The sequence below is a fragment of the Oryzias latipes genome, chromosome 8 (genome assembly GCF_002234675.1).
Source record: "Oryzias latipes chromosome 8, ASM223467v1".
NCBI classification, from domain to species: Eukaryota; Metazoa; Chordata; class Actinopteri; order Beloniformes; family Adrianichthyidae; genus Oryzias; species Oryzias latipes.
This window is the reverse complement of record NC_019866.2, coordinates 13,050,638-13,063,549: the sequence shown is the minus strand read 5'-3', so window position 1 is coordinate 13,063,549 and position 12,912 is coordinate 13,050,638. Positions and strand designations below refer to the sequence as shown.

The 12,912-nt window shown below is 39.8% G+C and overlaps 1 protein-coding gene across 1 annotated transcript in view; it reads right to left on the bottom strand.

Moving 5' to 3' along the window:
- LOC101169457 (septin-9) overlaps positions 1-10,716 on the bottom strand; it is a 61,036-nt gene extending 50,320 nt beyond the window's left edge. The window contains exon 1 of the mRNA XM_011478256.3: positions 10,442-10,716. Coding sequence (XP_011476558.1) covers positions 10,442-10,463 — 22 coding nt within the window. The 5' untranslated portion in view covers positions 10,464-10,716. The remainder of the gene's footprint in view (positions 1-10,441) is intronic.
- Positions 10,717-12,912: the final 2,196 nt, after the last annotated feature.

Below are 12,912 nucleotides of genomic sequence, written 5' to 3'. Positions count from 1 at the left end.
ACCAACCAAAAGCATTGAGGTGCACTAATAACGAAATACTTATTTTCTGCAGCATTATATAATTAAATCATCTAAAAATCATACAATATGATTTTCTGGATAATTTTTTACGTTCTGTCTCTTACAGTTGTAGTGTATCTGTGGTTAGCATTACAAACCTTTAATATTTTTAAGTGGGACAACTGGCAGCACCAGGGACTGACAAATATTACTTGAATGTCTGCGATTGCCCTAAAAACACAAGTACAAAAGCTTTATTTTACTATCTAACCACCTGACACCTGAGCTAATTCTGGTATAACAGCAAACCTTCCTCCTGTCTTGGATGCAATTCTTATGAAACCCAATCTCAGGTGGAGTTTTTAGCAAAACTCTGCACTTATGTAAGCATTTTTCTTTTAAAATGTGCAGTTTTGCTAAAAGACTAACAGAAGCTGGCTAAAAACAGGAAGGTAAGATGTCTGAAGTTCAGAACAGCATGCAGCGTTTGAGTATAAACCCAACTCATAAAAAAAGGGGACAACTATTGAGCTTTTATGAGTTTTTTACAGGGTTATTCAGATTAAGCTTTACTGAAAGATTTGAACCATCAAAGCTAATAAAGCAATGAGGCTTTTTATTTTATATAATTTTGGTCAAGTAAAAAAATAAAAAGTTTAAGTTTTGCTCCTTATGTTGTTTGCCTTGTTATTTAGCGGCCCTTCAATCAGGCACCATCTCCCCCCCCACTTCCTCTCCTCAGCTTCTCAGAAGAGGTGAGTTCATCCGGTGTATGACGACGAGTCACTCATCCTGCCGTCTTTATAGGCCGCAGATGGACTTGCATTTTCTGCTGATGAGGCCGACAGCAAGCCATCATCGACTTCAGTGGAAACTCAACACAGATGCACAGGGAGAGACTGAGAGAATGTGATGCTGCATCACTGAAAGGAGGGAGAAAGCTGTGAGGCAGAGCTGGAGGTCATTTCTGGTGCTCTCCTCTCCTTTTCCGTTAATCTGTTTATGTTCATCACATCCTCACACTCTGTCGAATTTTAACTATTTTAATTGTTTTGCTTTTTGTTCTGACTTTCCCAGTGATTACAAGCAGAAATAAGCTAAATTTGCCATAACGTGGCACAAGTTTCACATGATCTTTTGTGCATTGTCCCTTGTTTTAATTAAATAAACTCCTAAACAACTAGATTGTAATGAAAAACCACAGAGCTTCATGATTGATCAGCACACAAAAAGTATAACATTGAGCCAAAAACTTTTCACCTTTTGATTGGTTTATATTTCAGACATATCAAAAATTTCTTCAGATTTTCTGTTTTATTTGCTTTGAAGACAGACTCCAATGAAAATTGTGTTTTTAACATGTTCTTTTGGCTTTTCTTCTCGTGATGAAGGAAATTTAAAGCTTAAAATTGCAATTCTGAGTATTTCTTTATTCAAATCCTTGTAAATCAAGAGCAGGTGAAAAAAATGCAGTTAGAAAAAGCTTGTATTTATGTTGTAGAAAATTCGATGCGCCGGTCACAATCTCCCTGCTCTGCTCCATTCTGATGCTTTAGATAACCAGATCCATGTACGGCTTTGTTTTCCTTGTCTGAGCTCAGAACTGTGAGGCTCCAACATTACTGGACATTGTTGCATCAATAATGTAAGGTTGAGGGTGTTATGGGTCATGAGTTAGCGGGACAGGGTGTAAACAGAGAGCTCTCTTCTATGTGATGGACTGTCACAGCTGTCACAGCAACAACTCATAGACAAATTTCTAGTGTACTACAGCTAATCTGCAGAAACTATGTCCTAGATCAGTGTTTTTCAACCTTTTCTGAGCCACGGCACACTTTAACCTTAAAAAAAATCCCGCGGCACACCAGCATCCAAAAATTTAAAAAAGAAGGATAAACTCATAGTCTGTATTGATCTACAGCCCCTCCACAATCTTACATGCATTTTTGAGATAATTGTTGCAGAAAAAGCTGGAAACTGCAGCTGTTTTTTTCTAAAAGATTCAATAAAAGTTAAGTTAGAAGATTTAAAAATAGTTTGATGTGTGTTCGTTGATTTCAAGACGTCTAACGACAGATCTCCTTGTGCCCTGTCACTCTCACAACCCAATGCATCATGGGAGATGTAGTGCATAAAACGGCCGGAGATCGGTTTTCGGAGCTTCATTGTTTTGTTCACTTGTTCCACGGTCTGATACCGGATTCTGTGGAAAGCTACAGCGCAAAAGACGAGCTTTAGCTGGTATTTTTGTTAGAACTGAGCGACTTTACGAGCTAAATCGGGACAAGGAAGTGAAGACTTTAACCACTTCTGATTGGTCAGACTGATGACATGTGATTAAGCCCCTCAAGAATGATTGGTGGAGACAGTTAAAGGGACGGGACTTTTCCCAAATACAGCCGGAGCTGCAGCTGAATCGCGGTACGGTCATTCTTATCAAAATGTCTTTAATAAAATAAAATAAACGCAAAGAAAAAGTATTTTACGATCTTTTATATTCCTAACTCCTCAGTGTTTTATCAGGGCCTGTTTGGATGAACACAGAGCTGAAATCCTGGAGATGGGAAATGTTTTTAGATCAGTTAATGAGGGCAATTTTCCACGGCACACTTGACCATCTCCCACGGCACACTAGTGTGCCGCTGCACACTGGTTGAAAAACACTGTCCTAGACAACGACAGATTTTTCTTTCATTTTGGTTAATAATGACATGATCGTAATTCTAAAAGCCTTTTTTACAATAGTTAAAAAAAGTGATTGGTGTGGGACTAAAGTATAAACTGTTAATCAGAAAAATGATCCCACTTGACTGCTTTGTGTCAACATATTGCACTATTTTAGTTGTTGAAATAATATTATGGTCTCATTAAAGTAATAATGGTACCAAATATATGTACCTGGTGCAATTTAAGTGGCAAAAATTTGCTTTAAAATCACACAATTTCCCATATAATTAGTTTTATTTTCCACCTGCAATTTTTTTTTACCATGATTTACTGTATTTTAGGCTTTACACCTTCATAAATCACATTTGCTTTATATTTAAAGTGAAACTCTTTGACTACTTAATGAAACTTTTTTCCAGCATTGACCAGTGCTATGTAACAGCAAAAAGTACATTTAGGGGGGTCTAATGTTTGATCCATTATTGCCATTAAATCACACCTGAAGCTTTTTATGACTTTTCTACACAGTTGTCACTTTGAGACCCTTTTTTGGAGGTTTCAGCAAACGTTAGCTTGACCAAAATTCTCAGCGCTTGACACCTTGTGACAAAAAATGACAGACGATGGTGGTCAGTCCTTTTACTTTCAACAAGGAGGTTCACTTGCTTCCTTTTGATCTGTTTGATTACCCAGCAGGATGCTGCGTCTTCCTAAAAAGCCTTTTAACCCTGCTTGAGGTAGCAGAAAAACCACAGTCGTGTGAGTAATCAGAAACATCGTACTAATCAGATCAAATGTGCTCAAAAGAAAACCCCGGTTTTCGTGCTTTTGCACAATATTTGCTTTTGACAATGACGTGCAAGCTGATGTGTGACTACAACTTCCTGTTATTTTCAAAAACCTCAAAACAATAGTTGACATTAACACAGAAAGCATCTCCCTCTGTGACTAAGTCCCTTCCTTTCCATACTTTTTTTTAATGCATGGGCAGATGCAATAAAATCAAATTAATCTAGTTAAAGCCTTTGTGTGAAAGATATCCATATTAGGGGAAATCCATGTTAAGTAATGAATTAATCATAATAGGGTAATTGCCATCATCTGATAAAACATGTACAGTTATGCAATTGGAAAAGAACATTTTTGTTGTTTGGCTTAAAAGGTTTTTTTTGTTGGTACTGTTTTACTGAGGTAAATCTAAAATTAAAAAATGACTCCCTACAGTTTTATCTGAAAATGAATAAATGAACTACCCTGGGCGCTTGTACAGTTTTTTCAAATAAGGGGTCAAAATGGTCAAATGCCTGACAACTCAACAATAGGTGGGGATGTACTTGCGAGTGTCAGTCAGGTGTGTCGGGCCTCGCAGCTACAGCACATGTCTGTACTTATTTATTCTGCAGACTGTGAATACAGCTCAAAAGTGGAGCTTACCTGTGTGAAGAAAAACAATCTACACCCTGTGTGTGCACTTATTGTGTACTCCATAACCAGTCAAAGAAGTATGGCACCGGAGAAATTTGCACTGGTGATTAACTCTGGAACAAATGATCCAGTAAATGATCTTGTGGGTTTAAGGGTAAAAGCTGTTTGTTGGCACAAAACTACAATACACTGAACCCTCCTGTACAGTCTTGTCTGGGGCCACAAATTTATTCACAAATATGTGCTAACATGATCCATGTCTGTTTCCCCTTTAAGAGGATTTGTGATCTTCTTTGCCATGTTTGATTTATGATGCCGCAGCTGAAGGCTTACATGCATAAAGGAGTGAAATAGGAAAATCTTTGAGAGGTGTTGCAAGTCATGAAATCTCTCAAAGCAGATCCCCCCCCATGTGTTTGCCACACCTGACTGATGACAAAATGAAGGACTTATTGAGACAAATTGGGTGTTTTTGCCCATACAGCTTGACCACTTAAGGGCAAATTCATCAACTGATTAGCAATTGGACTTGAGAAGACACGGATTAAGGAATGAAAAGGAGAAGAGAAAAGGTCCTTCACCTGGTCAAATCTCCTGCTCAAGCACAAACACTGTGGCCTCCTTGAGCAAACACCAGAACTTCATGTGGCCTTGCATCCAGAAGAGACCAAGCGAGCATGAGAGTTTCTAAGAGGGCTGGACTCTTTTGCAGGTGTGTGCCTTTGAAAGGTTAAAACTCTTGGCATTAGAACAACAGGCGAAGGTTATGTTTGGGTGAGGTTGTCAGGAATATCTGACGCTTTTCACAAAGACAGGATTTCTCTTAAGTTTAAGAGCGTCGAAACGTCCTGTGTCCTCTCCCTGCCACCCTGACTTATTCTAGGAACACCCCTCCCTTCAGAATGAGGCAACATTAGGAATAAATCAGCTTTGTGGTAGGCTTTGTTGAAGTAAAACTATATTGTAAGACCTCTTTTCTTAGTCGTGATTCATCTGTTATAGCTCTTCTCACTCTGCTCATAGATCCAGAGCTGTTGGAAGACTCTTTCTGTTTGTGGCTGCACTGTACTACATGTTATGTGTTTTACCTTCATCTATTAAATATGTTCAAAGGGGATGGCTGTGGAATTGTTCATTTACACAAACAAAATGAATGTTTTTAATGAATTGTGGTCTGCAGCTGGTAACTTGTAACAAAGAAATGCAAAAATCAATGCACCCAAACTATTAAAAATGGACAGTCGATCAGGTCATGTGACACAGTGACTGACTAAGTCCATTCCTGACCATGTCTAAAGCGAGTCATTTTGGATTTAAAAAAAAACAGACAAATATGCATTGTGCAAAGACAGAAAAAGCAAAGATATGGGGGGAAAAAAAGCTGGATATCTGTTGGAACATGTCATTTTTAACAACAGATCTGTTTGATCATGGTTGCAGTCTTAAACACAAAACAAAATAATAAGGCACATGAAAATTCACTCTTAATGTGGTTGTTTTGGACCGGTAATCATTACTATGAAGCAAGATTTCATAGTCTTGCTTTTTTATCAACCCCTATTGGTAACTTTGTGTAATGTGCATGATCCTAGTTCTTTTTGTTTACAAATGTGCTTCAATTAAGAAGCAAAAATGGTTCCACCATTATTTCAACACCTACAGAAAACTTTATCTGATATTATTTTGTACTTTAAATGTGCTTACTTTTCTATTTTTCTGCTTTTGCAGAACCAAACACCAGTTTTTGTTGGAAGCAAAAGGTGCTTTAAGTATAGAAATTTATCCTAGAGTTAGCATTTTTGATGACATACCAAATGAAAAGAAGAACTAAGTCCCACTATGCAGCCTTGTCCCTTTTCCTCTCATCCATCTGTTCCATCATGTTTTTATGGCCCTCATTACACATAGCAGGGGCATGCTGCAAACGGCATTTCACAACTCCAGCAGTGAAAGAGCTGGGAGTGGATGACATGAAGGATGACAAGAAAGAGGGTGAGTGAAAGAGCTGAAGAAAGGAGGACTAGCTAAGTGGCGAAACAGCGATTTTTCAAGATTGTTTTTACCACCCAGATAAGACCTTCTCCTGTTTGCAGCTTTGCCCGTCCTGAATTAAGAGCTCTACCAAACACACCCTCACACCCACACACAACAGCAGAATTACACGGACATGAGTGTGCACATGCAGTGAGGCAAAGGCAGCGACTGTGACCCCAATCCACACAAATGAAATGCTTTTCTAGTGCCAAAAAATAACAATAAAAGACTAGCAGCACCTCTTTATTCAGTAGATTCATTAAAAACCAACAGGTCAACAATAGATCACACAAAGGTGCTTTCAGGGTTAGACAGGATGCTTGTGCAGTCCATAAAATGACAGTGCGATAGCAGATAAGGATCAGCCCTCCGTCAGAAGCTGTTAAAGTGAAGGCAGCAGGTTAGACAGTCCACGGATCTTTATAAGTTTAAACTTCCCCCAGGAAATATCTGCTCACGTCATATATAGGTCATGTTGTAGGTGAAAAACCTGTTGAGTATAAAGAAGCATTGAAAGAAAAAATGAGGATGATTGTCCTTTATCCTGCTTTTTGTCTTTTGCTGTAAAATGTAGGCTGGCTTGGAAAAAAAGGCCATAAGTAGATGAACCTTGTCTTTTTCTTATAATGCAGATAATTCTCCTTTAAAACATTATCATAATAAACTGAGCAGTTTCAAAAGGACGTGTTGTTTAGAAACATCTTAAAGACGCCGGCCTTTTTTATTTAAAAGAAAATCCTAACTTAAAAGAGGAAAGAGACTTAAAAAAATGTTCTTTTAATGGATGTAAATGAAGATCTGATTGCAACTTGCAATGCAATATTTGTTTTTGCAATGGCAAGAAAAAAAGATCCCTGATGTTTTTAGAGCATGTCCTCTTTTGATCATTTTGACAGCTGCAAATCACATACCAGCACAGTTTCTGCATCCGCAATCACTAAACATATGAATTTTCTCTTTATCATTCTAATACCAACGTAAGGATGTCAGTTCTCCTGCGAGCCTGCCATTATCTTTTTACAGGCTCTCTCCTGGCCTGCAGTGCAGAAGCTGTGGCCGGCATCACAGCTGCATTCTTGGCTGCAGATAACAAGCATAAAGTAGTATGGACACTTCAGAGCGGCTCCACTCGCCTGAGAAGGGTGGAGCACACGGAGGACAGACAACATGCAGACTATCGGTCTCCGGCAGCCAGGGGAACTCCGGGCTGCACGTGTTTTTGAGGTGCAGAGAGCAGGACACAGCTGCATTGATTAATAGACTCTTACATTTTAAATGATGAAAAATACAAGGAACAAATCACTTTAAAGAACGTTTTTTTTTCTTTGGTGTTGCAGCGGAAGTTTGGTTCTTGTAGTTAAGTCCTTGCCATATTGTAGTTAACTCTGCAATGTCACTTTAATTCACAGCATTTGCTTTTGAACATGATGTGCAGGAAGGCAAAATATTGTGCAAATACCCCTCAGGGCGGCACAGCAGTGCACTGGTTATCAGTTTCCTTGTTCTGCCCCAGCCTCCCTCTGCTTTTTTTCATTCAGTCTGGTGCAGTTTGGAATCACTGGTGATTCACCATTGCTAGCCTGTACCTCTGGACTGTTTATCTGTTTTAGGTGGGTCTTGTCAGTTTATCTGTCCAAGTGCTGCAGGCTACAGTGAGTCTGAAAAGGTTGAGCATAGAACAAAAATGGATAGATGAAAAATGATAGTGCTGATTAGAATCAGGGTAAGTAGAAAATAAATACCAAGATGTGTTAGCTCATGTTTAAAGACAAAAATACGCCACTTAATGCACCATTAATACTGTTTTTTTTTTTTTTTTTGGAGGGGGGGACAAGATAGAACAGATGTTGGCTGCAGTTTGTCTCTAAAATACAAACTCCAAAACTTTAACAAGCAGGTTGAACCAAACAAAAATGTTAATTTATCACAAAATCAGTCCCTTCTGCTTCTTGTCAGCATTCATTCATTCGGCCCCTCTGCACGCCCTCAGCTTCTGTTTTCACCTTTGTGTCTCGCACAAACATCTGTGGTTTTAAAGCACCTCCGCTTTACATCATAACAACTGCAGTACAGTACATTCATGTCCACATGTTCCAATAGCTTATTAGTCGATTATTCACAGGCTTCTAACTTGCAAATTGAAGGTTAGACCATCTTCAGCATGCCCTGCTAGATGACAGGGCAAATATGTCTCCAGAGTTTTATAGCTCCACTTTCAAGCTAACAATCGCTGGAGGCTCTGAATCAAAGCTTCGCTGACTCCCCAGAATAAACAAGCTAATGACCATAATGCAGCTCCGAGTGAGGCATTTGTCACAAAGGTACGAGCCGAGTGAGGCGTGTGTGTTCTGAATGCGTCCTGAGTGCACATACCAGGAGGTGTATGCAGAGGAAACACTAGCTCTGTGTTGGTGAGGGCTGTTATTCATGCAGGTTACTCATTGATTCAGACTACTTGAGGGAGTGGTGTGCGAGGCAGGGATCAGCTCCACGGGCAGAGTTCAGCTCTGTAGGGTTGCATGAGTGAACACAAGATATTGCTTAGTGCCCCCTCTCAAAAAAAGAAAGAAAGAAGTAAAAAGTCATCATGAAAAAGTCATCCATTGTTTTTTTTCCTGAGGTCTAGATCACTTTTCACGTGAACAGAATGAGTTGTGTTTGTGTTTCTCAGCCGGGGCTTTAGCACAAAAAAAGGACACACAAAAGTATGTTGTCTTCTGAGGAAGTCACCCTCTGAATGTACCTCGCTTGTTTCAACAACCCCTTCGCCTCTCACATCAACACGTCAGTGTGCGCGCATGCTTTGTTATTAGACTGTTCCCCGAGTGGAAGCTCTGACAAAGAATGTGACAGCTCCACACACGTCGCACGTCAGAGAGAGATCACACACACACAGGAGGAGGAGGAGGAAGAGGAGGAGGGGAAGCATGACCGAACATGTGCTTGGCTCCAATTGAAAACCGTCAGACGTTCCGTCGCACAAAGGCCCCTGGAAAGAGGAGCCTGGAAAGCCGGCACTCGGTGGGTCTGGACTGGGTTGGAGCTTGTGAAAGAGACAATGGGGGAGGAGGACTTTGAAATAAGATGTGAGTGACAGTAAGAGAAGAAAGCGAAAGTAACAACATGCTGGGAGAGTTTAACACTAAAATAGCTAGTGGTTTTACTCAACCAAATACATTTACCTATTCACTTGTGCATGCTTTTTTCTCCCTCAAGGGATGAATGCACTGGGAGTGCATTTAGTGCATATATACTCCAGAGGTCAGGAGATCAACTTCTCACTGCAAATGACCGCCAGTCTTATCAAAACACTCATAAAATTTGGTTGTTTTGTGGAGAACTCAATCTGAAAGCTCTGGTTCATTCTGGTGGTCAAGCATTGACGCTTTATGAGCTTTTTGGTTTGAGGGTTAAACGACCAATGACCTACAGAAATGACCTGAAAAAAACTATTGTGCAAAAACTCATTGGGTTTATTGACTGGTGTGACAGGCAATCTAAGCCGCAACAGTCACTTTAATATCACCAAACAAAATAAGCAGGTGAAATATCTTTGTTCACAATTTAACCTTCATTCTTACGCTGAACATTTCAACGAACAGGAGAAGAAAAGGTGAAGAACCACACACATCTGTCAAGGGACGAAGAGGAGGCTGTCAAATCAACAAAACAGAGTTGACAAGGCTTATCAAAAGTAAAAAAATAAAACATAAAACAGCTCTTGTCACATAACAAGAGACACTCAACGGTAACAAACGCCCTTGACAGACACTTAAGCAGCTGGTTCTGTCCTCTTCAAACTCTTAAAGTGACTATTTTAGATTTCTAATGCAATAAAGGTTTATAGATGTGCCAGATGTATGTGTTTATGATGTTGCTCCATCTGCCTTTCAGATAAACAACTTTTTTAGAGACATCTAGTCATTTTTGTTTTCTGATTATCAGAAGGGGTGGAGCTGTCATAAAGATGTCACCCCTAAATCTGCATAAATGTTTCTCTACATGTGCCAGCAACTGTTATTTTCTATGTATCTTTCCGCTATTTTTTGGAAAAACTTGAAAGAAATGAGCTCAGCTCTCTGAGCCAACTCTGTCAAAGTGTCACAGTGTGTGTGACATTTCATGAGCAGTCAGAAAGATCAAGAAACGCTTCAAGAACCACACCCACGGATCCCTGCGTGGGCCTTTGCGCAAATGGGAAAGTACACCTTAGGAAGTTGCTCAAGTTATAGTATATATGTAGAAAGAAAAAAGAGATAAAAGGATTTTTGTGGAGCTGTTACGCACGCTCCACTCTGCCCATAGTGAAGCTTACCTGGGTATGAAGACTTTCTCATGACTGCAGACTCTCTTAGTTGATGTTAAGTTAAAAATAAAAATAAAAATAACAAAAGCAAACCCAGTCAATCTGCTCCGGTTTCTTCAACAGTGTCGTTGCATCAGTAACTTTTCTGGACTGTCCGTCTTTGCGCGTCTACCTTTCTGAGCACATCAACCTCAAACCTCCCCTGCTGCTGCTCTGCACACTCTCATTTCTTCCTAAATTTATTCTCGTCCTTATTTCCAACACGATTTTCGGAGGGAGTCGGCAGGGAAGTGGATACACAGTCACACCTGCGCTCCTGACGCACGCCCAATCCAGGAGCGGGAGTGGTTTACAGTAACTGTAAGCGTGAAGGGGCTCGCACCTATCAAAGCTCAAAGGTGAAATGACAGCGATGACTTCTGAATACTGTAGTAATGTTTTTACGTGAAGAGTTTTGTCTAAGGTAAACTAATAAATTGTCATGTTCAAAAAGGCTTTATTTGAGTTTCTGTTGCGTAAAGACGCACATGGAGCCCTGCCATCCCCAGTTTCTTCTAATAAAAGAGTCACGCGCTAGCGTGGAATACCCCATCAGACTGTGCCATCACAAACATATAATGCAGTGTTGACAGACGCATGTGTGTGTTTGGAGCAGGAGTGTGGCACAGCAGGTCGAGGACATTTGTTGTTGTGCATGTGACTCACCTCTTCTCTCCTTGGATGTCCAGAATCTGTTTTTGTTCTAGAAACTTTCTAAAAGCCAAACTCATCCATCCACTCTCTATACTTTTAGTCTGACAAGAGAAGACTTGAAGACTCAAACTGAGATCATTCCACTTGTGGACCTCTTGTAACGCCAAACTTCCAATGTTCTCACTTTTAGTTTATTTTCTTTAAAAAAATCCTTGAGATGTCTTTTTTTCTGCAAAGGATCTGCAACCCATGAAGGATGTACCTCACCCTCCCCCAGTAGTAGCTGAGATAGGCTCCAACATTTCTGTGACCCAGAAAGGGCTTGGGTGGGTTTAGAAAATGGATGGATGGATTTTGTGGGTACTATTGTGATGTATTATCTGTATGACTATTTTTATTTTTTATTTGTGGGTGGGCATTAGAGATGCCAAATGACTGAGATGCAGGAGCTTGGGGTTTGCCACCCCAGCAAAAAACCTTGACATCCTCCTTCAAATCATTTCTTGAGCACCTTCCACTCCCATCCAAGGAGGCCCAAAGTGCTGTACACAAGGTCAAAGCAACAACAAAGCAATAACACATTAAAAAAATAAAAGAAATTAAGCAAAAGGTCAGCTAGGCAGATGCTAAAGCACGGTAGTGGAGGAACAGTTTGGCTGTGAAGCTCTCCAAGAGAGTAGCACACACTGGTCCAAAGATAGTTGGGACTAGTGGGGAATATTTTAAAAGCAAGCTAAGCATAGAGGGTGTTCGGTACTACCTGTTAGTGACTTAAAAATAATAACAAGAATCAAAATTAAAATGAAATATAAAGTACTGGCAGTCAATTGGATTGGAAAAGGATTGGGGTCATTAGTATCATTATTGACAAACATGAAGAAATCCTCAATACAGGCTTCTTTAAGCATTAGTAATAGCACTAATGCCCACTCTGCTGTTCTCCCATCCAAAGTCTTCTGTCCGCCTCCCGCTCAACATATAATAAATATGTTGTAGCACCGCCCCTGCTCAGATTTGTCATTTGTTTCTTTTTAAAATAAAATCTGTAGCTCTAGTTACATTCATGTTGTCCTGATAAGAGGATGTACTTTTTCACATGTTGTACATGTTGTTTTTTTCAACTTACCACAGAGGTGACAAAAACTGCTAAACACCAGTAAACAGATAAACATCTTTGTTGCAGAAACAAGTCAACATTTCACACTCTTGCCATTTTTTTTTCTATTTTTGAAGATGTTCTAATTGGCCACAGACTGAGGTTCGTGTTCAGTAAAAGTCTGATGAACTTTTGTAAACATTTTTCAAATCTTGACATGGTTTCCTTGGTTATAAACCTCAAGTCAAATACAGTATGTCTGTTGAATCAGTGAGTTTGTGCTACAGATGTCTCAAACTTTGGTGTGAGAAATATAAAAGTGCTTTGGCCCTTCCTGTCAAGTTTCTCACACGGGTTTACCATCATCTCCAGCTTTTACTCCCTATAGCCGCACTGACTTGACTTTAAGTTCTTTTTTCCGATCATGCAAATTTAAAATTCAGTAACTGTAAAACTTCCTGCCGACTTCCTTACCAAAACCAGAAGTTAACCAGCATCTAAGCAGTCCAACGTATAACATAAAACCAAAACCTTTGTTTCGGAGCACCTCTTCCTAACATAATACACAAATGTTTCTCTGTTTATTACACAACATGGTCACCACTATTGTTGAAGCTCTGCAATGAATACGTGCCGTTACTTGGATGCAATATTTGTGGTTTTCAAGTATTGCTTCAAAGAATCTTCCTCA